This window comes from Eriocheir sinensis, unplaced genomic scaffold, assembly GCF_024679095.1.
Source record: "Eriocheir sinensis breed Jianghai 21 unplaced genomic scaffold, ASM2467909v1 Scaffold104, whole genome shotgun sequence".
In the NCBI taxonomy this organism is placed as follows: Eukaryota; Metazoa; Arthropoda; class Malacostraca; order Decapoda; family Varunidae; genus Eriocheir; species Eriocheir sinensis.
The window spans coordinates 159,094-186,730 of NW_026110341.1; the positions used below are offsets into that span (position 1 = coordinate 159,094).

Consider the following 27,637-nt stretch of genomic DNA (forward strand, 5'->3'; position numbering starts at 1 on the left):
CGCGATTGCGGCGGGTGGTGCTTCAAGATGTGTGTGCGTGGCGGGGTCAGGTAATCAGAGCTGCGGCAGGTGTTCATTGCCTATTAGCCACAATATCGGCTGATGACAAAAAGAAGAAGGTGTTTTGTGGAAATTGAATCGCCGGCCACTGAGTGCGAGCAATGCCAAGGATTAATTCATGTTCCATCGGTACATCACCATATAACAATCAATCCTCTGCTTCTCACCCTCTATCCCCTCCTTGCTAACCTCCATTCCTAGGTAGACCTACACATATTTATCCACTACCTCCAACACATTATCTCCTAGTAAGGGAGAGCGGTGATGATTCGGCCACTTTTTGAAAAAGTAATTTTAGAAAAAAGTTAAATAGTGTAATTCTGTTGATCTCAAAATGTTCCTTCATCCGTTGGCTCTTTAGGTTGTTAATAATTTTATAACACCCATAGCCACTTCCAGTTTTCAGATGTAGGTGATGAAACAAGTTCCTAAATCGTCTGAACCATCCGGGGCCGATGATCCCCACCCGTGGTGATGGTTCGGCCAGGGAGGTGGGATGGTACTGTCCGGACACTTGTAGTACTCGACACAATATTAATATAACTTAAGTCTGATTGGCTAATAAACAAGACTATCTATTACAAGATATATGTATAAGCACAAAATTATCCTCTCAATATTCATAGGAAAAAAATAATTAAAAGGAGACCTATAAGAAATATCTCAAGAATTTTGGAATTATGGCTTCCTTCTCTTCTCACAAGCATAATATCTGAATATAAATCAATCCAATTAACCTTTTTATAACTGTTGCAACACCTGTAGTGTTTAAATTGATATATAATTAATAAAAATCATGAAAAAATAAACTGTCCGAATCGTCACGACTCTAAAAAATAAATGGGTGGTCACACTCCACTTCTAGAACGAGTGCTGGGTGATCGTGTTGTACGACAATACCTTCGCCGTGCATCGCTGCGTCACCGTAATAAAGTACATTTCGCTACTTGCCTTATTCTTGAAGTGAGAGCTTACGATACACCTTGAAAATATTACATACGAGATGAAAAAAACACAAAAAAACATAGAATCGGCCTTGCATCGAAAAGAATAGCTCTGAGGGCGTGGTTGTCATGTGTGGGCCAATTAAGGCAACACACCAAAGTTTTGCACATTCACACAAAATTTCGCGGCACTCAGTCCCATACGTTTTACAATAAATGCAATGTCCGAACCAGCCCACTGTCCGAATCGTCACCTCTCTCCCCTACCCATTGATTACAACCTCCACTACAAACCTCCATGACCTTACATTTCCTTGCACTAAATTTCCAGATCTTCAAAACAACGGCCTGGCGGGCTGCCTGACAGGACCGCCGCCTTCCAAGAAAACTCTCTCATCTCAACAAAAGGCAAGCAAGTATTCCTCCTCACCCATTCCACCACCCCACACTACACTCCACCTGCATGGGTTCCCATACCACACCTTTCATACACACTCATTACTCACACCCTCCCACCTTGACACACTTCACATGCCTCTCTCAGGTAGCTCATTTACACAGCACTCTCTCGACTGCTGTGCCCTTATTCCATATCCAGGTCTTTGACCCATATGTCAATGCTGGAAGGAGAATGCTATTCCTCTGACCCAGCGAGCTTTCCTATCTGGATTTTGACAATAATGCGCAGGGCACCTGTATAGGTGCATAACACGCATATGAAACCTATCATGAGCTTTCTCCAGATCCATGAAAGCTGCAAAGTTTTTTTTACTCTTTCCCAAGTACTCTTCTACTATCATTTTAATTGCAAATATTTGAGCCACACAACTATTATATATATATATATATATATATATATATATATATATATATATATATATATATATATATATATATATATATATATATATACTGAGACAGTGGCTGATCGTAAGGCTAATAATAATCTCCTGTCACCTTCTTACGGCACATTCCAACGGCTGGTGACCAAATTATGGTAAAGTATAAGGGCGTAATGGTGGATTGGCGACACCTGTCGGTGTAGACAAAAAATCTGTCTCATTTATTTTCCCAGACCGCGCTGGCTGCTGGCTCCCAGCTGGCTGTTAAGGGAAGATGTGCAGGTCTGAAACAAGTGTGCTCAGTTTCAGTGGACAATCCGTATGGCTGTGGAACAGAAATATACGAGAGCGCGTGAGATTGTTTGAGAAGCGCGGCGAATAACGGCCAAAAATGGCGTCCAAATATTAGATCGTCGGTACTACTCTCTCTATCAAGGGACTCCTGGCACCTATATCTCTGCTTTTGATAACCCACTGTAATAGATAGATTTACTTATTGAACACATGTTCTTCCTATTTTCATGTTGGGAAACACTAACTTAGACTTACCACTGCAATCACTGCACGGTCTGCACCTGACTCACCCTTAACTTAACGAGCATACACCCATTGCACTGCATAGATACTGCAACTGCATAGTCACGGCCACGCAGCGCTTGGAGGTGAAGCCACTGGGAGGTCGTGGGTGTGACTTAGAAGCTGGTAAGAGTTTCGAGAATCTCGATCGCCCCACAACAGGTTTTGGGGTCACATATACCAGCCTGTACCACGGAAACAACGACTGTGAAATCGGATCGAGGTGTTGCGTGGTAATGCAGGTTGGCAAGGCCTTTAGTTGTTAGGGGGCGTGCCCGGCGACGGTGGCATCGGCTCTTATACATTCTTCCCTCTGAACAACAAACAGACTTCGGTACCACGGTAAAAGGTTTCATTCGGGTTTGACCTTCCACTTATACCACTTCCGGGAACTCTTCCTCCACACCAGTGGTTCCCGACCTTTTTTGTCACGTTCCCCCTTTTCCAGTCATGTTCCACCTGTGGACACTTGTCACCTCCCAGGCCACTCATGGCCATCCCAAGGGCCACATTTGTTACGTACGTGGGCCGTGAGTTTGACACCCCTGATACCATTAGCTAATGTAGAGCAATTGTAGCATTTAAGCATTCAGTTTCAAGGACTGTGTACAGTAGTAGGAATTTCCTTCCGAGCCGCATGTCTTCTAATTCCAGTCTAATAAATTTTAAAAATAATTAGAATCTCTGGACCCCTTTTGATCCTCCATGGACCCCGGGTTGGGAACCACTGCTCTACATCCCCATGATTCCAGTCTTCATTACTCCTCCTGAACTGGATCCTTATGGCACAGTTCCCTTCTTTTCACTGGGCCACATCCTCAGTTCGGAGGATGTGAAGCCCTAGATGTACATATCTCCTCTCCTCCTGTACATGTAATTTTTTCAGTTTACTTTCCTTATCTGTCCTACATATATCCTATATATATTCTCATTCATATTTTCCAGCCTCACTTTAAACCTTAACACTGTCTCCATAGCTGCATACTTGTTTGCCCATACTTCCCCCCTCTTCCCCAAAACAAGTTTGGGGATCTGTGGGGATGCAGGGTTTCAGGTGGGGGACACCAAATGCATCACAATCACATCGTTTTTGAATGGGGGGAGGGAGGGAGGGAAAAATACCCTTGATGTAGGGAAATTTCATACATCTGGGGATTTTTTCCTCACCACCACAAAAAATGTATTTACGATGAATTTAGTGCTCTCCATATGGAAACCAGGTCCCCAAACTTGTTTTGTTAGAGAAGCATAGTGGACCCACCCTCACTGCTGCAGCATCCTGTCCCACGCTGCGCATTTCCATCAGGCCACACTGTATGGCCAATAACTACATAACCTGCCTAACAGGAGGGGCTTCACCCCTTTCGACCTCCCTCCTAACAGGGGCTTCGCCTCCTCTGACCCCCTCTAATGGGGGGGGGGCTACACCCCCCTTGACCCCCCCTATTCCTGTAACATAAGTTTAATATAATTAAATATATTTTAATTTTGCTTTTGAGGTTCTTTTGGGGGGGGTTGGGTAAATTTGTCAATGTCAGACATTCGTGTTTGTCAGACCAACCTTTCCCCCTATTAGTCAGTGTTAGCGAGGCTCAACAGTACATTTATATTCTTCAAAAGTACCGTAGTAGTGGGTTTCAAGACAAGGTAGCCAAATCATGCTAACAAATAAGCCAAATTAATAGGAGATAGTCCAAAAAAGTTGCATGCAGCCTCTAAAAGTAGCCCAATAGGCTATACTCTTCTCCCATTGTAGCACCACTCATACGTACATACGTGTAGGGAAAATCATAAAGTACCTGTGTAATGCCCCGACGAGCTTATTTTCTATCCTTCCTATTTCTCAACACGGCCTCTGCGTGTATCGAAATAACACGAGAAATTAATCAAGATCAGGGTATTCGCCGGCTGCCTGGGATTGAACCCGCGATCAGCGTGACGGGAGAGCCACTCCTTACCGAGTCGGCCAAAGAGGTACCCCACTGGCTAAGTGGGTTATGGGAGGCTCGTTCATCAGGCTGTCGCCGCACTACACGGCCTTCCCCCCTATGTAGATTAATTTCTGTGTGTTGACAATGTCCCTTTGAGACATAACTCCACAATGTCCCTTTGAGACATACCTCCAACATTCCCATTTTCTATCAACCTCGGAGCATGGGCCATCCTACCTGTTACCCCTTCGGGGAAACTCAACAGAACTGCAGGAGAGGATGCCCACCGCTATGCCACCACTGTAATGACCCGACGAGCTTATTTTCTATCCTTCCTATTTCTCAACACGGCCTCTGCGTGTATCGAAATAACATGAGAAATTAATCAAGATCAGGGTATTCGCTGGCTGCCTGGGATTGAACCCGCGACCAGCGTGACGGGAGAACCACTCCTTACCGAGTCGGCCAAAGAGGTACCCCACTGGCTAAGTGGGTTATGGGAGGCTCGTTCATCAGGCCGTCGCCGCACTACACCTGATCTAATGTAACAAACTAAATGAAACTAAATTGCATGGTTTCCATTCATGGTAAAAATCCCTACATAAAAATACTTTCCCTTCATTTAGGATATTTTTCACACACCCCAACTCAAAATCCTTGTGATTGTGTCGCACTTCATGCTCCCCACCATATTCCCTACGGTACATTCCCACAGGCCCCCTTGGCAGTTTTGGGTGAGAGGGGTGAGTATGGGCAAACACCTGAATAATACTACCAGCTTTCCCACCCTGTTCTGTACCACCTTCAACCTATTCACTAGGGCTGGGCAGGTACTGTTAGTATCAGTACTGAGACTACCTATATTATAGGACTCCATACAGGAGTGGCACAGGTGCCAGCTCGGTAGGTACTGTTAATTTCGGTACTGAGATAACCTGTGCTTGAAAACTCTGGTACAATACTGGTACAGGTACCAGCTCTGACAGAAACCAGAAGCTAGGGTTTGTTGTGCGATGACACCTCACTGGCTCAGTACCAGTGGCTGCTGGATCATTGTGATGTCCATACCCACATACGGCACATGAGTGATTTTTTATTTTTTTCTAGGCCGTTGATGAAAATAAACAAATTGAATAGAATCAATATTTTTTATATGTCAACTTGTATGTACTGACTCAAAGAGGCTTTACTGTAGTATTGGTCCTCACGTCCACCAGCACAGCATAATGGTTCTGTGCTACAAACTTGATACTCACCATCACCTGCATTTTTCTTTGTTTTGTATGACCCAAAAACATCACCTATCAAACAGTTAATGTTCGCTGCTGAGACCTGTGCTTGTGTTAGTCCTATGGGATGGCACTAAACCCTTTTTCTGCTTGATAGTATGTCCATAATTGTTTTTATTGAAACTAGTAAGGCATAAATTTGCATAAAACGTATCATTCCATAAGTTTAGAATTGCAATCTGTTAATTATAATGTTTATCTTTCAGAATGGCTTCTTAACCTTGGATGTGATATTCCATCATGGGCCGAAGAAAGAAAAATGCTACGAGGAAAGGTAGTGGTTACTGAGTACCAGTAAAAGGTGTTTGGAAAAAAATTTCATCCTCACATGTCATGTATCACTGCAACTAATTTGGCATGATGTATATCACAAAAACATGCTGTAAATTTCTAAACTACAAGAAAATTTCAGTGGCATGTCTACATGCCCCTGCCCCCTCGGCCAAGGTGGCTAATAAGCTAGAGACAAAACAGATTAGACTTATTGAAAACTATAACCTTGAGTTGTAGAACTTTTTGACAGAAGTAAATCATAAAAGGCAGAGAGAGAGTTAAAAATAATTTATAGCACTTGGTCCATTTTGGTATTAATTGGTACTGTAAAAAGTGTTTCCAAAATTTAAGTAACCAAAATTGTGACACTGCTTTATAACTTATTTATTCTGAGCCCAAACTACTACTCTTTCTTTGTTATACAATGACTGTGCTTTTATTCAATGATTATTTATTTTAATATAATAATTAATGACTGCCATACCAGGAAAACATTTCTTAATGAAAATTAAACAACACGAGTTCAACATATTATTATTTATTGATATATAATATGTTCAATTGGAATGGCATCGGGTCCCCTTCTTCGACTCGCTAATATACTAAAATATATTGGGGACTCACAGAGTATTACCTATCGCACACAAGAGGTGACAAGGAGGCGCCAACTCCCTCTTTCTTGCCAAGTTTTTGCACTAAAGTCCCCTGGCTTGTAGTCTTCACCAGTGATTTTTTCTTTCCTTTCTTTTTTCTTGTCCTGTGGTGTTGTTCGGTGAATCTCCTGGATCTGTAGTCCTTGTAGAGTCCTCCTGGATGCTCCAAAGCCTCACTGTGAGTGAGGGAGGGTGAGAGGGTTTGTGGTGTTGAAGAATATTACGATAATATGTTGTTTTACGAAATATGATAGAAAAACTAAATAGAACAATACAAATTAGGAGTAAATAATGTCATTTGAGACTCCTATCAGTGTCAAGAGACCGAGTGCGCCCAATACACCACTAAATACCGTACATGATTTTTATGAAGCATTTATAATGGCCATATGGCAATGTAACTGAAAGAAGATGTGTAAGGAATTAGGGTACACTGTGGTATTTGTTTCTCAGTTTCCCAAGTGTGACCCCAAAACACAATTTTTTCCAAGTGTCCAGTCCCCTTAGAGTAGTAAATAACGAAACATATTAATGTATGTTGCTTCATTTATCACCTCTTAGGGCTCCTTACAAAATGTTGTTGTGTATGGTTTTGACTTATGTGATAGATAATTATGTACAGTGGAACCTCGGGTCATGATTGCCTCTCATCTTGAACAAATTGGTTCTCAAAGAAATTTTTTGAACAAAAAGCATCTCGGGTGACAAACGGTGTCTCGAGTTATGAACACGCAAGCCTGCAACATTGTGGGGCGACAAGGCTGGAGTATCGGTGGGAGAGTGTCAGTTGCTGTGTAGCTTTTGCTAACCACACAATATGGAAGGGGACTCCCCTTCCAAACAATAACATCCCTTTTCCCTTCCTCACCACCTTTCACTTACTAAAACTTGTATCACTCTAGGCCTCTTTCCTCCAACCACGTTGGTAGCAGGGGTGAAAGTAAGATTAGATTCTTGCAGGTACTGTGCTACTCCGATTTAAAATAGCTCGTGCCACGTTGCTCGCTCACATGATATTAAAGACTGCCTTTTTTCACTTTGGGCTCCTGCCCCTCTAAAATCCTGTGCACACCCCTGAATGCCTGAAGTATGATGTATAAATTAGACACATAACGTAATTTATGGCAAAGCATTTATTTGCAGGTAACAATTATCACACATATTTCCACATATTCCACAGATGGCTGTAGTAGTTGTCCTTGTCCTCTTCTGTGTAGTGGCGAGCCATGCCTTTTGTTGAGGTGGCTGCTTTTCTTCCTTTGCCCAGCCATGTCTTCACATAAGGCAGTGGATCCCACTGTCTGCACGGTGGTCCCACACAGCTGATGAAGAGGAAATTGGCTGCATTCTTGGTCGTGAGTTTGCTTCTGTACTGTGTAATGATCATGTTCATTGAGCTAAACCCTCTCTCACAATCTGCATTGCTTGGAGACTGTGTCTACAGCCATAAGCAGCTTCTTTATCTTGTTAGGGATACTTCTGCCTCCACTTATCTTGTACTTCACAAATCCTAGGTGGGCCTCTTTTTCATTCACATGTAGGACCTGACTTAAAACCTTCACCTCCTCTTCTCCAAAACGAGGATTGTCATGGTCCCAGTTGTCAGGGTTGAGGATTGCCATTTGATTGATGAGTGTGTTGTAGGTCTCTTTTTTTGTTGGCTGTGACACTGGCCTGTACTCTGTTTGCTGTGGTTGTGAAAAGCCTTTCTTTCATGTTGTCAGACACTGCTCGGATGAACTGGCCAGAGTTGTTGATGGGAGACTTGCCCACACTTAGCTGCACTCCCTTGAACTCCATTGCTTCTTCTGCTTGGTTGGCAGTGACTGTGTGTTTTCCCGGGTACTCACTGAGGCTTTCAATGCGTTTGACATACATTTTCATGGTGTTGTGGGCCTTTGGGAGTGTGATCTTCCTGTGCTGGAGATTTTCAGACAAGTCCTTGAGTTTGCTCAGAACATCTGCCATCACTGCAAGGCTCTTCAGGAAGTTGATGGAGTTTGAAGTGCAGACCTTTGAATTTGGCCCTCTCTCTGCCATCCCTGGTCTCATTTTCTGATGCCTCCCGGAAATGTTGGGCCAAGGCTGGAATGGACTGCCAAACTGCAGTATGATGATGAAGCTACCCAGCAGACACTGAACACTTTGCTGATCCTCTCTTGAGGGTGATGTGGAGGTTGTGACGTTGTGATGTTCTTTGGTGACTGGCTGTATAATGACTTCCCGTAGTAGCTCAATGGTAAATCCATTCTTCAGCAAGCAACCCATGAGCTGTCCCTTGATGTGAGCTGCAGAGAGACTATCTAGCTCCACCAGATCCAATGGAAAGGCAATGGGCTCCATCTTCCCATCTCCACTAGCCCTCAGGTACACAATCAGTGTTGATTTGTGCCCCACGCTGGTTGAATCATCAGCCAAGACGATGATCTTACTCTTGTTCTCGATTATCATCTTGAGAAGTTTCCGTTTCATCTGGGATGACACGTGCTCAATAATATCAATGCAGATAGTCTTGCTGTGCAAAACATGGCCCAAGTCAACAGAATTGGCTTCCTGCAGGTCAACCAGACTCTCAAAATCAGTGAACGGTTTGTCATTCTTGGCCACATAATATGCCGTTCTGAATGCCTTGGCAGTACACTCAAATGTAGCCTCCAGATGCATTGCATTCATGTTGATTAGGGTATCCATCTTTGCTGTTTCAAAAATCTTGGTTGCTTCATTGTGTGCTTTGGAGTTCCCATGCTCATGGATTTTTTTGCACATTGATGAAAGCTGGGTCTTCCTGGAACTTACAAATGGGGCTATCTTTCCCTCAGCCCACTGAATAGCAATATTGACACCACGGGATGCCATGACATTAACACACAGGTTCTTCACATCATGGCATGAGGTGCAGCCAAGCTTTCCATCATGAGCATATAGCCATTCATTTTTGCACCTGAATTCTTCATACTGTTCTCCTTTCCACATAGAGGGGTATACTGGCCTACCATTACCTGAGGCTCCCGCCACTTCTTCCCCCTCTCTGCCTGCTCCTGCCTCCTCCTTCCTCAACATTTGCTTAATATTTACCAATTATTCAGTGTACTGTAAGTCTGTAACTGTAAAATATAGGCTAGCTATCCCATGCTGCTGCAGAGTTCTAGTTGTGAGCTGCACAGAAGCAGAAGCTAGCTTACAGCTTACAGTGCAGATTTATGATTGATACAAATAAAAAGATGCCAGATTCATCATATAACAGGATTAACTGCCTACTGTTGTGTTGCTTACTTGTGGCAGCCACAGTATTATCTTCTGCATCTCTCTTTCTCTTAAACATCGACTCAATTTTTCTTTGCATTTTGATTTCTTCATTCGACAAGCTGTATTGTAAGGATGCGCAACTGCATGCGACACTGGCCGCCACTCGTCTCGTCCAGAACCCGTGAGAAACTGAGAACGCGAGCCACTCAGGCAATGCTGCCAAAATGAAAATGAAAATGCGCAAGATTGGGTATCCAAATCCATTAGAAATCCGCCAAATATAATGAGCTACTTTGCAATACAAGCGTTTCATGTTTACAAACAAATCCTGGGTAGGTAGGTAGCCAGGGGTGAAAGTTGTGTCTTCAAAAATGTACCGCTGTGTACCAGCTGTAGACGGCTGTATATGTCTTCCTGGTACGGCGTACCACTGCGTACCGGCTTACTTTCACCCCTGGTTGGTAGTAGGGGCAACCGGCAACTCCAACTTTTCCGGGTGTGCATCACACATGACCAAGGTCGGTTTTCTGTATCTACAACGCAAACAAAGCAATTGCCCTGTATTGACATGGCACTGTCTACTAATAAAGTAAAGGCTATTACAGATTGTGCTGCCGTTACCCAAGATATGGACTTTGTTGCTGCAGTTAAATGGAAGGAAGAAGCAGTTGTGGGCATGATCATGGCTTTAAAGACGGGAGGACGGGAATGTTTTCCCAAGCCTCATCAGAGAACTGTGCTGTAAAGACCAGGAATCCTACAATTTTCATAGAATGGAGAAAAAAGATATTTTGAACTGTGGTCCCACAGCATGGGGTGTTCTCTTATCCTGTCAATTAAATAGTAAACAAAGCAGCTCTGCCAGTCCACTTTACGAGTCTCTTGGTGGGCGATCTTCCACTGCTCCTCACTCTTCAGCCACTGCTGTCGTCTGTTTGTTTACATACAGCTGCTTGTTGCTCGTACCCACAACTGTTAGTTTCGTCCATATGGATGGAAAGATAAGACAGTAAAGCTATATGACAGTAGTTTGAAGGATTAGAGCAGTCACCTCTTAGGCACAGGTTGTATGTAGACATACTTCCAGCAGGAAGTAAAGGTAGAGGTTGAAAGGCAAAGGTGAAAGAGTTTGACCAGGCAGGGTGTCAGCATGGAAGCACATGCAGTTGCTAAGGACAATAGTTTATAATACCACTTCCACCTATTAAATAGTTTCTTGTTTTCAGATGGAGACCGAGGACAGTCTGAAGTTTCCAATCCTACAAAACCCTCCGTGGCCATGGCAAAAGTACCATCTCCAACTGGCTTCAATTTAGATGATTTTTTGTTTAGTAAATTGTTCAAGAGTGTAAATGGAGAAGGTAATCGGACCATTAACAAGATTGTAAAAACTTTATTTCATCAGAAGATCCCAGAAAAGTCTTCAGCCTGTACCCTGGGTGAGATTCTGAATGAAGAGAACCTTAGAAGAAAGCCTAAAAGAATCCATGTTAGATGTAAAAACATACTGGAAGAAAAACCATGCAATGCAAAGTTTGATATAAATTGTGGAATTGGCCTTCTGGAAGAAATATTTAACGATGAATATAGTAAACTTTCAGAGCATTGTCGGGCACAGATCCACTCTCTCAAAGAGCTGAGGAACTCACTGAGCCAGAAATACCCTCTTGTTCTATGTGATTTTGAGGCACATAATGAAGTACTGAATGAATTATTGAAGGAAAATTTAGAATATGTTACTCTCATAAATGAAGTTGCAAAATTGGAGGAAAAGAAAAATGGACTTCCTGCAGCTGCAGAAATAAAGGAAATTCAAGGCTCCATTGATGAAAAGAAAAAAGAAATATATGTTGTCACTGAAATTGAAAAATTAAGGTTAATTTTAAATGATATATTGGAAAATATGAGCAATGTTTTAAATACAGATTTGACAGATTGCAGGAGCATGGTGAATAAAAACCTAACAGATATCAGCAAAGCTAAGGTGCAACAATATGATCAAGCCACTTATGACAGAGAAGTTGGTCTGTTTAAAGATGACCCCATGCATAAATTGATAACTAAGGGTCGGGAAGAAATGAAGAAACAATATAAATGTTTAAAAATTGCAAACCCTTGCCCATGGATTTGTATGGACCAAAGTGAAAAATTATCTACAAGAAATTTCAGCATTGAGAAAATATACACGCCTCTTAGAATTGTGACCTCAAGAAAAGAAATTTCCACAGAGAAGTTAATTACGGAGAATGTTTCCAAAAACAAAACTGTGATTCTCTATGGCCCTGCAGGTTCAGGGAAGACATCACTTTGTCTCCACTATCTTCATCATTGGACCGAGGGAACAGATGACATTGAAACATTGAAAGATTACAGCCTAGTCATTTATGTGGAGCTACGAACTGTAAGATCAAATACCATTGAAAGATTCTTGAAGGAACAGAGAATGAAAAACTCGGCAGATTGTATTGATGAAGAGGATTTAGTGCAACAGTTAGATGATTTGAAACTACTCTTCATAATTGATGGCTATGATGAGGCCAAGGAAGAGTGTAGGAAAGTTGTAAGGGATATATGTTCAAAGTTCCCTAATCAGCTCGTTATGGTGACCACAAGAACAGAGCTCCGAGAAGAAGTAAAAAACAGGTCTACTAGAGTTACCTGTACTTATTTGGAAATTTGTGGGTTTGATGAGTCCAGAATTAAGGGCTTTACTGAGAAGGTATTTAATGCAGTAGTGCAGTCCAAATATTTCATGGAAACAGAAACCAAAGCCAGTAGGGCAATAAATTCATCTGAATTCCTTCACTATGTAGAGGGACGAGGCAAGATTTTAGAGAAACACCTGGAGCTACCATTGACCCTAGCGCTCATGATATACATGTGGATTGACTGTCCAGAGGTCCTCAACAATGTCACCACATGCACATCTCTATATTATGAGCTTTTTAAATTGTGCCAGGAAAAAATAAAGACTCGTCTTAGATATTGTTATTCAGAAAATCTTGAAAGTGTATTGATCCTTCTTGGAAAGAAAGCATGGCAACTATTGCAAAATGATGAAGACTCATTGTCAAATGATGATGAAAAAGAAATAGATGAAGAGTGTAGAAAAAGAAAGGTTCCCAAGGAAGAGGTGCTGTCTGCCTTTCTCATGTATGATGTTGATGACAATTCTGATGAGAACAGATATGACTATTCCTTTATGCATAGAACTCAGATGGAATATCTCTCTGCCTATTTTTGGGCTGAAGAAGCTGAGAAGAAAGACTTGAATGATATTGTTGGACCAGTTTCCCCTCTGTTTGGATTACATCAGATAATCGTATTCCTTGTTGGCCATTTCACTAGAAAAGGAATGCTGAACCAAAAAATGGAGGAGGTTTTTGAATTACTTTCCAAGATTCAGGTTGAAGATAACGATTTTGATTTTTGGTGGAGGTTACTGACAGAATCACAAATTAATGGTGAACCCAGTAAAAATCTTTCACTTGAAATTATCAAAAAAAAAATTACAAAAAAAACGTGGAAGCTCTCCAGTGTTACTGCTGTGCCTGGACTTGAGTGTCTTATTCATACTCCAGCACAAATAGAGGAGCTTATCATTGAAATGGAAAATGATGAAGATCCATACAATATAAAGGATTTTTTTATCACTATGAAGTCACTTAAGGCAAAACTGAGGGGCCGATATGATAAGAAAAAACCTCTTCTTGTTGAGTTATTTTTCTGGCATCACTGTGAAAGAAGGTGTAGAAGACCATCAAATGATCTGCTTGGGACACTTGATCCATGGGGCCATTTAATAGACTTTGTTGGAAGTGTTGGAGAATACAATGATAAGTTTATGCCGAATTTCTGCTTAAATCTCAAGAGGTTGAGAGTCCGAGTTGAAACAAGAGGTGCACAGGTTAGCCTTTTCAACAGCCTTGCAAGAATTGGTGGAAGAATGAAGGAGCTGCGTGTGCTTTTGGATTTGGACCCTAAAGAATGCAACCCTGAGACCCTTGCCTGCCTTAAATATGATAAATTCATTGATTTAGAACTGACTCTGCAACACATGGAGGATGAACACATGAAATGGATAGTACAAGTAGTGAAGAAAGTCAGTGGAAGGTAAGTAAAGAAAAAATGAATGGAAGCGGTGTGTGGTATGTGCATGAAAATATATTTGCTATCAGTAATTAGCAATGTTCAACATATGCTATTAGTAATTTGTATTGTTCAATAATCATTCCACTGTTCTCCCTCACTCTGTGGCAATGAACAGGCTGGTTTTTTTTGTTTTTTTTTTTTTTTTTCCCCACTGCAATCCCTCCCTCTGGCAATGAACAGGCTGACATTTTGGCAAAGTTGGCTGTGGAGCTCGAGGAAACATGGAACCTCCCTCAGGATCTGCAGTCATGTCTCTCCCTCGGAAAGTCATCAATAAATCTTCTGTGGCAAAGCCAATGGAGAAACCTACAACTCCCCACTGCCAAGTCCCTCCTAGGCCAGTGGGAGGAAGTGGTCCTCGCACACCTCAGACCCTATATCAATGGCACCTTCCCACCACAGTGTGCCCCTTGTAATAGAATGCTTTCTATTGTTCACATCTTTTTGCACTGTGGAGAGTACGAGGAGGCACGTCAGCCTCTCATGGATTACTGTGAGAGGATGGGCGCGCCCCCCGTCCTCTCCTCCCTGCTCGGGAACGGTCATCCGGATGTGAGTGATAGGCTGATGACTTTCCTGAAGGAGACCAACTTGATCAGCGAGTTATGATTTACTTCATGTGATTTGGTGATGGTTAGGATTTCTTAGTGTATGGTTGGGTATGACTGATAGTAACAGATGCTTGTAAGAATAGTATACCAAGAATATTTGGAGTGGCGCTGCGAAAATTCCTCTGTGGCTGCTTTTGTGTGATTGGTAGAAATTAAATCTGCAAATGAGCAAATCCATGAATAACGAACAAGCGAATATGAGGGCGGGACAGGTGTACGTGTAATCCATTATGTATTTTTATTAATAGTATTAGGTATTCATACTATTTCTTGATTTTCAGGAACGGGTGTTGTAAACTCATCTTAGAAAAAAGTACCCTCTCATTTCCTACAGTAGAACATATTGTAGAAATGCTATGTAATGTGGTACATGAACATTACAAAATTGAAAGCACTAATGATCTAACTCCTGAACAAAAGGGAAAACTGAAAAGAGTGGAGTGGAATGGCATCTAAGGTAAGGAATCAAATAAATTCTGGCAAGAAATAAATTCCATGGCTTTAGTTTGACCATTTATGCTTCACTATATCATCACCCAATGGGAGTAGTCACTGTAAAGTAATTTGACTGAAAAATGATAAGTAGGAAAGTTATTGCAGAACTTTATTTATGATTTCCACACAGTGGTACAATTAGTATTGAAATAGTACAGAACAGGTCCAAAACCCAAGTCTAAAATACTGAAAAGAATTTCCAGTTTTATCAAATAAAGCACAGAGCCCAAGGGAAATTATAAGATGGGCATTGAGAAGCCAAAGAGTACCAGAAAGATTGGTTGATTTGGTGATGGGACTACATGAAGGTACAAAATTGAGAATGAAAACAGTAGTGGGAACATCAGATGAGTTCTAAATTGAAGTGGGGGTTTACCAAGGATCTGCCCTTAGCCTGCTCCTGTTTATAACTGTAATGGAGGAGGCAACAAAGGAAGCAAAAGGAGAGGCACCATGGGAGCTGCTGTATGCAGATGACTTGGTAGTAAATGCAGAGACAACAGAAGTGAAGGAAAAGTTTAATAAATGGAAGGAAGGAATGGAGGAGAGATGTTTGAACATTAATATGGAAAAAACAAAGTACATGATGACTGGAAAAGAAGCAAGAGAAAAGATTAAATCAGGAAAATATCCATGTGGATGCTGTGGGAAGGGAGTAGGTGTAAATTCTGTCTCGGCAGTGGTGCCACCATAGATGCTCACGCCTCAGAAATGTAAGAGTGCAGAATTTTACATGCCCAGCTGCGTAAGGAGACAGTAAGGACAAGAAACTGAGAGGGATGAACTAGAGGTGAATGGAGGAAAGCTGGATGAGGTAGAACATTTCTGTTATTTGGGAGATGTTCTGGACTGTGAGGCAGGAGTGGAGAGAACAGTGAGAGCGAGAGTGGCAGCAGCGTGGTTAAAGTGGAGGGAGTTGGCTAGTTTACTTGTGAATCGTAGCATCCCTCTAAAGAGCGGAGCAGGGGTGTACCAAGCATGTATTAGGTCAGTGATGTTGTATGGAGCAGAAACATGGGATCTAACTAGAAAATTGATGGAGGTATTGAGAGCAAGTGATCGCAGAATGCCGAGGTATATGGCAAGGATCAAGTGGCAAGATAGGGTGTCCAATGCAGATGTAGCTAACAGATGTGGAGTAGAGGACCTGGAAACACTGCTCAGAAGGGAAAGGCTCTGATGGTTTGGACATGTAAAGAGAGCAGGTGAGGATACAGCACTGGGAGCTGTGGAGAGATTAGAGGTAGAAGGAAGGAGACCAGTTAGTAGACCTAGGAAAACGTGGAGGTGTATACAGGAAGACTTGGCATTGATGGAATTGGATGAACATCAGGCAGAAGACAGTAGAATGGAGGAGAGCCATAAAGCGTCCAACCGCTCAGGAAGAGTGAAAACGGACGTTAAATGAAATGATGATGATGATGATAAAATAAAGCACAATGAGTGTGCCTACCAGTATATTTATTGATCAGCCTTAAAGACACTTTGGAGAATGTATTACAGAAATAACATGTAACAATTAATTCCAAAGTACATTTCCAGTGCTTGTACTTCTAGATGAGATTCCTTAGGGAGCTGGAGTGTTATTAACTTTAATTATACAGTTTATTTTTTCAGGTTTACTGACTGGTGGGTCACAGCACTCCAACATGCCTGCTTGCATCTGCAGGTCACAGCACTCCAACATGCCTGCTTGCATCTGCCTGGGTGGTGAAGCTTCTTGCACAGAGTCCTGGGACAAACCAGCCATTGGGAAGAAGATGTAAACTCAGAGAAATATTTAGCTCCTCAATTTTCTGAAATTAAAAACATGTAGATTGACTGTTAAAGGACATGAAATCAAAGGAGACTAAGCAATGACCAAGTGCTGTTAATAGTATCTTTCATGACTTTATCTGCCCCAAAATTAAAAGGTTAAAGTCAACAGTTACATACTCTTGAGTAATGTTGAGAATTAAATATATTTAGTTCACATACAATGAATATGGTATATGTATTGATATTACAGGAACTTGTCTAACTAAGCAGGAAGATGTGCCATGTGCCTATACAACCAGAGTTGGCATACACGAACTAAGCTGGCAACAGGCCGTGTTCACGAAATAGTCACTGGTTCGACAAGAAGTCATTCCAGCAATACCCCATGATCCTGTGAAGGCACTTCATACCAAAGGCATTGACATGCCTCTCCAAGTCACTATCCAGTGTGCATGCCTCACAGCCGTACAGTAAGACAGGGAGCACAAGGGACTTGCAAATACAAATCTTTATCTTCCTGCATATGTATCAACAGTGTCATATACTCATGTTTAGCGAGTCCATAACACTGTGGGCCAGGCCAATCCATTGAGTGACTTTCTTGGGGGACTTGCCATTGTTATGCACTACTCTACCAAGGTATGTGACACTTTTGGTGACCTTGACATCCTCACCACATGCACGAAGAGACTGGAATGTGTCATCCAGTGAACCTCCATATGACTGGACCACAGTTTTGGCCCAGGAGACCTTTAGTCCCAGGGGCTTCACCTCCTCATGCAGCACTTTGAAAGCCAACACCAGGACCTCCAACAATTCCACAAGATGTACAGCACCTTCAACAAAAACAAGGTTGGTGACCTTGATGTCACCAGCAGGTGCTCCGCAGTGACTTTGATCAACAACTTTGCCTAATACCCAGTCCATGCAAGTGTTGAAAAGTGATGGAGCAAGGATGCACCCCTGTCTCACCCCTGAATTAACAGGGAAGCAGCCAGAAACACCTCCCCAGTCTCCTCAGTCCCAGAGTAAAGCCAGTCATCAGATCAGTAATCCTTGCAGGAATCCCACGGATCCACAGAATGTCCCTGAGTACCTCACAATGCACTGAGTTTAAAGCCTTCATGAGATCATCATAGACTGCAAGCAGCCCCTGTTGAAACTCCTGCCAGCATTCCACAAGGACGCAAAGTGCTAAGATCTGGTCAATTCTTGACTTGCCAGGTGTGAACCCAGATTACTCAAGTCTGAAACTTTAGCAAATGAGATCGTCAGTAGCAGATGAGTGAACACTTGCCCAGCACACTGAGCAGTGTAATACCATGGTAATTATTACAGTTCTGTCAGTCCCATTTCCCTTTCCAGATAGGGACAACCAACGCTCTTTTCCATTCAAGACAAATGCCACCAGACTGCCAAACGGCAGACAGGACTGCATGCAACCCACAGATCATGACTTCACCCCAGGCTTTCAGTATCTTCACACTGTTATTACAGACCCCAAGTGCCTTTCTACACCTTCAACTCCTCATAGTCCCTCCTCTCACCTATGCAAGAGAGGATGAAGTTTAATTTATTAGTGAATCTGCAGCTGCCATCTGCAACTCATCCAGAGGGAGCCATCTGCTTGGGGGCTCTGCCGTTTAGAACTGCCCAAAGTACTCGACCCAACAAGCCCTGTACCCATTCACATCAGATACCACCTGACCATCAGCTGTCCAGACAGTGCTCGGATAAGACTGAGATGTGGATTTAGAGCGGAGCTCTGAAGGCAAGTCTAAGGTTGTTTGCATGTAGACAACCCTGGACATCCTCAGCGAGACCTCTGACACACCTCTCCTTTTCTCTCCTTTCTTTGACAGAGTCCTGTATCACTCTTAAAGTCCCCAGACAGCCTGGCAGCACGACACCTTTATACTCTCCAGTGTGTCCCTAAAGGCAACTCCACTCCTAGACCTTGGACGTTATCCAATTGGGTCCTTAACAAACCCCTAAAATTGCCAGTGATCGCTAGCTACTTTAACTAAAACTCGGTCAGGACCTGTTGAAGCGACGAGGAGTCACACATTCTAGAATCTCGCGTATTAAATTATGATGCACTGTGCCTATTCTACAAGACAAGTGTTTATGCTAACATTTTTCATGTGAATTGGTGAGAAACACACTACCAATTAGTTATTACAAGCTAAATACGTGCAACTAAGCTTACACCATTCTCGCATTTTTTTTTACTCTCCTGCCGCATGTATATAGCTTGAACCATTTTGCCAATAGATTCCACAAAGACTAATGTTTAATCTGGCAAGTACCGAACATAATTTAGTCAGTACAACTCATGGTAAAGAGATAATGTATTTCCTGCCATATAAGATGCCCTTTTTTTAAAAAAAAAATAAGATTAAAAAAATCACCCTGCGTGTTATACGCCAATGGTTAGGTTTTGGTAGGCTTCAGGGTTATTGTTACTGGTACGAAACCAACAACCAAAACACCTCCATTTGACACAAGAGTTCCCAGTTGTCCCCAGAATTAAATGTACCGTATTTTGCAGGATGTAACACTTTTTTCACTCAAAATGCCAAAAGTTACCCCAGCGCAGTATACGCTTAACATACAAATTTTGATTGATTTAAATAATGAATAGTGTGATGCATTAGAAAAGAAAAGTGTGAATAAGCAGAAGAGAGGAGGAAACGTGAAGCGATAAAACCATACAGGTCACAAGAAGACGCACCATGTGTGGCGCAGTGGTGGCAGCATGAACACGAAATACTACAACACACAACCCGAGACAACACCACCGTGGTGCACCAGTCACCAGTGTGCTGGATACCTTGGCGGTGATGGTTAAAGCGGCTACTACTCGGGAACAATATTGGTGCAGCAGGGTGTTCCTGACATGACTTTTCGTCGATCGTGGGGCGCACTTGGGCGGATTTATCTGGAGGTATTTCTGCTGTGCAGCGGCCTGGTCAGTTGACATTTTCTGTGATGCATGTTCGAAAGAACGGATATCCGTGGATGACTAAAGTGTTTATTATAAAAGCATTTTCTGTTTTTCATTCTAAAAATAACTATATTAAAACATAATATGATTGAAAGAAATTAATCAACATCTTTTCTACTTGAAAGTAGGTACGTATACGGTCCCTGAAAGTCAAGATCAGGACCAAGATTGCCCATCGAACATGGCATTCCTGTGTGATTAGTTCCCTCAGTAGCTCGGCGAAAGTTACTGCTTGCACACTGCGCACTTGAAACACTTTAATATGCTTAAATACATCATTGAAAAGTTTTGTATTAATTATTTACATAAGCATCTCGCATCTCATAGGAAGCAAAGCTTTCTGGGCAAAGCAGGATATGTAGACAACGTAATGAGTAAATACTGAAGGGAAGCAAGCAGCTCCCAACCAACCTAGTGCCTAGGCACATATGTATGAAGGTGTTATAGTAGACTAGACACATATATATACATATAAACATAGGTTTTATAAAACATTTTCACCAGGAAAGAATATGATGATAATAATAATAATGATAATAACATTAATATTGATAATAATCTGGAGCATTATATATGGTTAATCAAAAAGAAGGACATAAAGAAGGAAAAAGTAAGGACAAAATGGAAGTAGGTATATTCAGTACTGTTCTATTATGTGCTTTTTTAATTGTTTTTTAAATGAGCTTAGTGTGGGTAATGTTTTTATGTGGTCAGGAACTGAATTCCAAAGTTTCGGTCCAGAGTAGCACAATGAGTGTTGAAAGAGTGACAGATTATGTAAAGGTGTACAGAGATCTTCTCATGTGCGGGTGCCTGGGTTCGATTCCCAGGCGGAGTGGAAAAATTTGGGCGGCTTTTCTGATACCCTTACGCCCCTGTTCACCCAGCAGTGAATGGGTACCAGGTATTAGTCGGGGGTTGTGTCCCGTCTCCTGGGATCTGTTCCCTTCTCCTATAATTCCTTCCCCTTATGTCTCTCTCCAGCATATGACCACAGATGTTGTGCCGACTAAACGAAACTTTCCAACTTCGTGTGCGGGTGGGATAGTTGTGTTGTGGAGGAGAGGTTACATTGCCACTATGAATTACCTTGTACATGTAGATTGCAATATGAATTTTATTTCTGTAAAAAAAAAAATTAATGTGCTCTCCTCTTTTAAAAGTCCTTGGGTGTGATAAAAAAAGACAGTTTGTAATAATTTTTACGATGTTCTTTTGTAATCTGAATAAGGGTATAAGGTGTGTGGAGTATGTGTTACACCAGACAGGAGTGCAGTATAGAAGATGAGGAAGGACATGAGCGTTATAGAGGATTCTGAGCACATGTTTGGGCATAAGATCTTTCACTTGATATAAGAGAGATTCTATTCTTGATATTTTGATGCAGAGTTCTGATATATGTGATTTAAATGTTAATGACTCATCTATTGTTATACCTAGGAGTTTATGTTGAGTGACTTTCTTAATTATGTTATTTTGATAAATTATAGGTGTTAATGTTTTTATGGTCTTGTTGGTAAAGAGCATGTAAAATGTCTTGCTTAAATTAATTAACTGTCAGTCTGTTGCTTATGAACCATTCATCAAAGTTATCAAGGTCATTGGTAACTGTGTGAATCATATCAGTAGGGTCAGAGTTTGTGATGTATAAGGTGGAGTCATCAGCAAATAAAATTGTTATGAGATTGGAAAATATGTTGGGAAGATCATTTATGTAAAGAAGGAATAATATTGGACCTAACACACTGCCTTGTGGAACTCCATAGTTGATAGTTAAAGGTTTAGAAGTCTGATGAAGAAATTTTATAGATTGGGTTCTATTGGTTGGGTAATCTTTGAACCAGTCAAGTATAATACCTCTTATCCCATAATGATTTAATTTTTGTAATAATATATCATGTCTGACGGTATCGAAAGCCTTTGAGAAATCAACGTAAATGCTTAACAGAGAATAATGTGAATCCAAACTAGAGTAAATTTTCTCAGTAAAAGTGTTCAAGGCATCAAAGGTGCCTTGGCAGAAACCAAACTGTTCAGCTTTAAGGATAGATTTAGCTTCAAGATAATTTAAGTACTTTTTCATCAATTTTTCAAAAATTTTAGAAAATATATTTAGCAATGAAATTAGTCTGTAATTACATATATCAAATTTAGAGCCTTTTTTGTATACAGATGCTCCCCGCCGTTCGCTGCCTCACTGTTCAAGGATTCGCTTATACGCGGGTTGGGTAATTGCGACACCCCCCCGCTGAACGCGGATGAAAAATCGCGTATATGCGGTCTGATCCTTACTCAGTGCCGCTTTCACAGTCACTTTTGTTTGTTTTGATCATTACCCATGAGCGGCGATCACCGCTACAGTATTTCCACGTGAAAGTGGCCGATGGGGTAGTGGTGGCCAAGATCTACAGTACCAGGTCTCCTCATTTCCGACGTATTTTCGCAGATGCTGGCGCACTCACGTCACCAGGCTGTTCGAGGGTAGGTTCAGCGGGGCCGATGGGGTCAGTCGCTCTTCCAACCTCCGTGTAGTAACAGCTAGCTGGCAGTCGCTCCCAGTTTCTCTCTCTCTCTCTCACACACACACACACACACACACACACACACACACACACACACACACACATGTAAGCTAGTAATAAGAATGGAGTAGAGGGTATCTACTCATAGTCTTTGACAAAGCACATTATAAGAATTACATATAGAAAAAATATGAAGTAGGGAGATATACAAAATATTACAGCTGTTATGCGTACATTTGCATTTGTGAGTGAACACACACCACACACACAATACTACTTCTACTAATAATAATGACAGCATCAACATCTGGGGGCAAATATGGGGTATTCTTGAGAGAGAGAGAGAGAGAGAAAACGGGGAATATAGAATAGTTCCCCGTCTTCCTCACTGTCTCAGCCAGCTGACGTCACAGGCTGCGCAGTGGAGGTAAAGTGAGGAGACCTGTTACTATAGATCTTGGTGGTGGCTGCAGAGGAAGCGAGAAGTGTTGCGTGTGTGTGGCAAGATGCGGGGCGGGGCTAACCTCTCAGCCACAACCGGTGCCAACCAGCATCAATAATAAAATCATTGTTCGAAGAGCACAAGGAAAACCTAAGGGCGCAGCACCTCTAGGAAAAGGACGTAAACCTAACTCTTTGTCGGAAAATGCAAAGTCCAAGCAGCCCAAGAAGCTTGCTAAAAATATTGCCAAAACCTTGGCCAATGCCAAGTCCCATGGGAGTGGCCATTAGGGGATTCATCCATATATGTACTAATATTAAGTGCATGCTTATAAAATTTAATATAAGAGTAAGTATTCTCCTTCTTAAAGAAACCTTCTTATTGACCCCACGTTTACATAATATTAATGTCACTGACTTAAACAATAGCTCATTGAGAGAGAGAGAGAGAGAGAGAGAGAGATTTTGGATGAGTCTAAAGGTATGGAAATAAATGGAAAATGAAGAAACTATTGCAATATTAGGTTTATATATATATATATATATATATATATATATATATATATATATATATATATATATATATATATATATATATATATATATATATATATATATTTATATATATTTCAATATAAATTTCAATCCAAAGCTGGATGTTGCGCCTACGTGCGCAACGACATCACTTGCTCTCGTGCCCACGACCTTGACTCTTCTGAATTTTCCACCATCTGGTTAAGACTTCACTGTCATTCTATTACTAAATACATCTGTGCTGTTTATCTCTCACCTAACTCTACCAACTATGTAAAATTCTTTGACTATTTGAATTCTAAAGTGGAGCATCTTGACCCACTCTCCTTCGCTGAAATCTCCATCCTAGGAGATTTCAATGTTCACCACCAGCTTTGGCTTTCATCCTCTTTCACTGACCATCCTGGTGAACAAGCCTACAACTTTGCTATCCTCAACGACCTAGAGCAGTTGGTCCAGCACCCTACACGTATTCCTGACTGTCTTGGAGATCGGCCCAACATTCTAGACCTCTTCCTTACCTCAAACCCTTCTGCTTATTCTGTCAAACTGTTCTCTCCGTTGGGCTCCTCCGATCACAATCTTATTTCTGCATCCTGTCCTATCGCTCCTGTACATCCTCTGGACCCACCGAAGAGGCGATGCTTCTGGCATTTTGCTTCAGCTCGGTGGGACGACCTGAGGATGTACTTTTCCGATTTCCCGTGGAATGATTATTGCTTCCAGGATAGAGACCCCTCTGTGTGTGCTCAGCGCATCACAGAGGTGATTGTCTCTGGAATGGAGGCATACATTCCTCGTTCTTTCTCTACTCCTCACGCTAAAAGCCTTGGTTTAATCACGCTTGTTCTCGTGCTGTCAATGATAGAGAGGTAGCTCACAAAAGATACCAGAGCCTTCAAACTAATGCTAATTATGAACTTTACATTTCTGCCCGAAATCGTGCCAAATCTATTCTCCGACTAACCAAAAATTCTTTCATTAATAGAAAATGTCAAAACCTTGCTTTCTCTAACTCTTCCCGTGACTTCTGGCATCTAGCCAAAAACATCTCCTCCAACTTCACTTCTTCATCTTTCCCTCCACTCTTCAGTCCTGACGGCAACACTGCCGTCTCATCTATCTCTAAGGCTGAACTCTTCTCTCAAACTTTTTCTAAAAACTCCACTCTGGACGATTCTGGGCATATTCCTCCTACTCATCCCCCTCTGACTCCTTTATGCTTGTTATAAAGATTCTTCAAATGATGTTTTCTATGCCTCTCTGGCCTCAATCCTCAGAAGGCTTATGGACCTGATGGAGTGCCTCCTATTGTCCTTAAAAACTGTGCCTCCGTGCTGTCACCCTGCCTGGTCAAACTCTTTCGCCTCTGCCTGTCAACATCTACCTTTCCTTCTTGCTGGAAGTATGCCTTCACACAGCCTGTACCTAAGAAGGGTGACCGCTCCAATCCCTCAAACTACCGTCCTATTGCTTTACTTTCTTGTCTATCTAAAGCTTTTGAATCAATCCTTAACCGTAAGATTCAAAGCACCTTTCCACTTCTGACCTTCTATCTGATCGCCAGTATGGGTTCCGCAAGGGGCGTTCTACTGGTGATCTCCTAGCCTTCTTAACTGACTCTTGGTCATCCTCTCTAGCCGTTTCGGTGAAACTTTGCTATTGCGCTGGACATATCAAAGCTTTTGATAGGGTCTGGCACAAATCTTCTTTCTAAACTACCCTCCTACGGTTTCTATCCTTCTCTCTGTACCTTTATCTCCAGTTTCCTTTCTGACCGTTCTATTTCTGCCGTGGTAGACGGTCACTGTTCTTCCTAAATCTATTAACAGTGGTGTCCCACAGGGTTCTGTCCTATCTCCAACTCTTTTTCTGTTGTTCATTGATGATCTTCTTTCCAAAACGAACTGTCCTATCCATTCCTACGCCGATGATTCCACTCTGCATTATTCAACTTCTTTTAATAGAAGACCCACCCTTCAGGAACTTAACGACTCAAGGCTGGAGGCTGCAGAACGCTTAGCCTCAGACCTTACTATGATTTCCGATTGGGGCACGAAGACCCTGGTGTCCGACAACGCCTCAAAAACACAGTTCTCCACCTATCCACTCGACACAATCTTCCAAACAACTATCCCTATTCTTTGACAACACCCAGCTATCACCTTCCTCAACACTAAACATCCTCGGTCTATCCTTAACTCAAAATCTCAACTGGAAACTTCATATCTCATCTCTTACTAAATCAGCTTCCTCGAGGCTGGGCGTTCTGTACCGTCTCCGCCAGTTCTTCTCCCTGTCACAGTTGCTGTCCATATACAGGGGCCTTGGCCGCCCGCGTATGGAGTATGCATCTCATGTGTGGGAAGGCTCAACTCACACACCTCTTCTGGACAGATTGGAGGCAAAGGCTCTTCGTCTCATCAGCTCTCCTCCTCATACTGATAGTCTTCTACCTCTTAAATTCCGCCGCAATGTTGCCTCTCTTTCTATCTTCTATCGACATTTCCACGCTGACTGCTCTTCTGAACTTGCTAACTGCATGCCTCCCCCCCTCCCGCGGCCCCGCTGCACTCGACTTTCTACTCATGTTCATCCCTATACTGTCCAAACCCCTTATGCAAGAGTTAACCAGCATCTTCACTCTTTCATCCCTCACGCTGGTAAACTCTGGAACAATCTTCCTTCATCTGTATTTCCTCCTGCCTACGACTTGAACTCTTTCAAGAGGAGGGTATCAGGACACCTCTCCTCCCGAAACTGACTTATCTTTCGGCCACCTCTTTGGATTCTTTTTAGGAGCAGCAGTAGCAGGCTTTTTTATTAATTTTTACTTTTTTGTGCCCTTGAGCTGTCTCCTTTGCTGTAAAAAAAAAAAAAAAAAAAAAAATCAGACTGCACCAAATTTTTCTTCACCAACGATGTAGTGCGAGAATGGAATAAGCTCCCATCATCAGTGGTCCAGTGTAACACGATTGACTCCTTCAAAAATAAGCTCGACCGTCACTTCCTTCAACTTAATATCAACTAGAGTAGAAATGCAACGTTTTGGAGTCTTCTGATTAATGTAAAATCACTTAGGTTTAAGGACAGACCACCAAGTCTGGACCATGGGGTCTGTGTGGTCTGATTTTCTATGTAAATCTATGTAAATCTTCTCCACCTGCCTGTTTCCCTCCTTCCCTGGACTCGTATCTCCTCCCCCCCTACCCATCACAACCCACCCACTGCCCCTTCCCCGCCACCAACAACCAACTCCCCGCACCAACCCCCCCAACCACCCACTCATTACCCCAGTTACTCTCATCCTCCCGCCCAAACCTCCTCCCTCCCATCACCCTCTCCTTCCCTTGTTTGCCTGCTCCTATTGTCTCCCCGTCTCCCTGGTTTGTTTCACGGCTCTCTGGGTCATATTCATAAACATTTCGCCTCCCAAGCACACTTATTTGACAAGGCCGCTCGTAGGAGTTTGGGGCATTTCCAGGGGTAGTTTTATGACCCTGGTGGTAGTCTGACCCTTCTTCTGTACCATGAACCTAAAAAAACACCCATTAGAACCCGATTGATCTTTTTCAAACGGCGGCGTGGGGTGAGGAAGGGCATGTTGAAGTGATTGATTTAAATAAGTCCGTATTTCTTCTTTTTCTTTAAGTCCCTGTTTCTACATTCTCTCGTTTGGCTCCAAGCAGTGTCACGCATAAACCACGTCTCTGCCGTCTCCTCCTACAAACCTGCGTATGGCTTGACTTGGTGTATATAGACTTAGTTAGTTAATGCCAAAAGTAGTCAACGTAAAACGAGCAACGGGTTTAAAGATCGCGTTGGCCGTCACTTCAAGGCAACAGGAGGAATTAATTAAACATTCTCGCACGTACGTTAAGTGGATGTTTAAATCTTTTCTGCAAGGTATTGAAGCCCCTGACGACTAAGTTAATTAAATCACTCAAGCAGGCAGCCTCGTTATGCGCCATCAGTCCTTCCATTGCCGGGTCTTCCGTGTTTCCTCCTCCTCCTCCTCCTCCTCCTCCTTTAGCCGAGACAAGGTCAAGAGCACCATGTCAGTTTAGTCTATAAAAGGATGATTAGGCCGGGAATGGAATGTCAGAGAGAGAGAGAGAGAGAGAGAGAGAGAGAGAGAGAGAGAGAGAGAGAGAGAGAGAGAGAGAGAGAGAGAGAGAGAGAGAGAGAGAGAGAGAGAGAGAGAGAGAGAGAGAGAGAGAGAGAGAGAGAGAGAGAGAGGAGGAGAGAGAGAGAGAGAGAGAGAGAGAGAGAGAGAGAGAGAGAGAGAGAGAGAGAGAGAGAG

At 42.3% G+C, this 27,637-nt stretch overlaps 1 protein-coding gene across 21 annotated transcripts; it reads left to right on the forward strand.

Moving 5' to 3' along the window:
- The first annotated feature begins 1,110 nt into the window (after nt 1-1,110).
- Nucleotides 1,111-19,226, forward strand: LOC126989069 (uncharacterized). 21 transcript variants are annotated; one of them, XM_050847628.1, is made up of 7 exons: nt 2,156-2,548; nt 5,849-5,916; nt 7,836-7,923; nt 11,041-13,927; nt 14,859-15,034; nt 16,677-16,705; nt 16,742-19,226. In XM_050847628.1, exons 2-5 carry the CDS (start codon nt 5,902-5,904, stop codon nt 15,031-15,033), a joined length of 3,165 nt encoding a protein of 1,054 aa, XP_050703585.1. In that variant the 5' UTR covers nt 2,156-2,548; nt 5,849-5,901; the 3' UTR covers nt 15,034; nt 16,677-16,705; nt 16,742-19,226. The 21 variants fall into 21 exon arrangements, with proteins under 21 accessions (XP_050703589.1, XP_050703593.1, XP_050703592.1 ...); XM_050847626.1 differs by having other exon boundaries at nt 16,690-16,705; XM_050847636.1 differs by lacking the exon at nt 14,859-15,034 and having other exon boundaries at nt 2,147-2,548; nt 16,690-16,705.
- The last annotated feature ends 8,411 nt before the right edge of the window (nt 19,227-27,637 follow it).

Bases quoted from the DNA above. Each gene is read 5' to 3' on its own strand.
- LOC126989069 (XM_050847625.1), top strand. The intron at 7,924-11,040 runs GTGAGTTTGCTT...TCTTGTTTTCAG, and splicing joins AATTGGCTGCATTCTTGGTC to ATGGAGACCGAGGACAGTCT. The intron at 13,928-14,858 runs GTAAGTAAAGAA...CTTGATTTTCAG, and splicing joins GTGAAGAAAGTCAGTGGAAG to GAACGGGTGTTGTAAACTCA.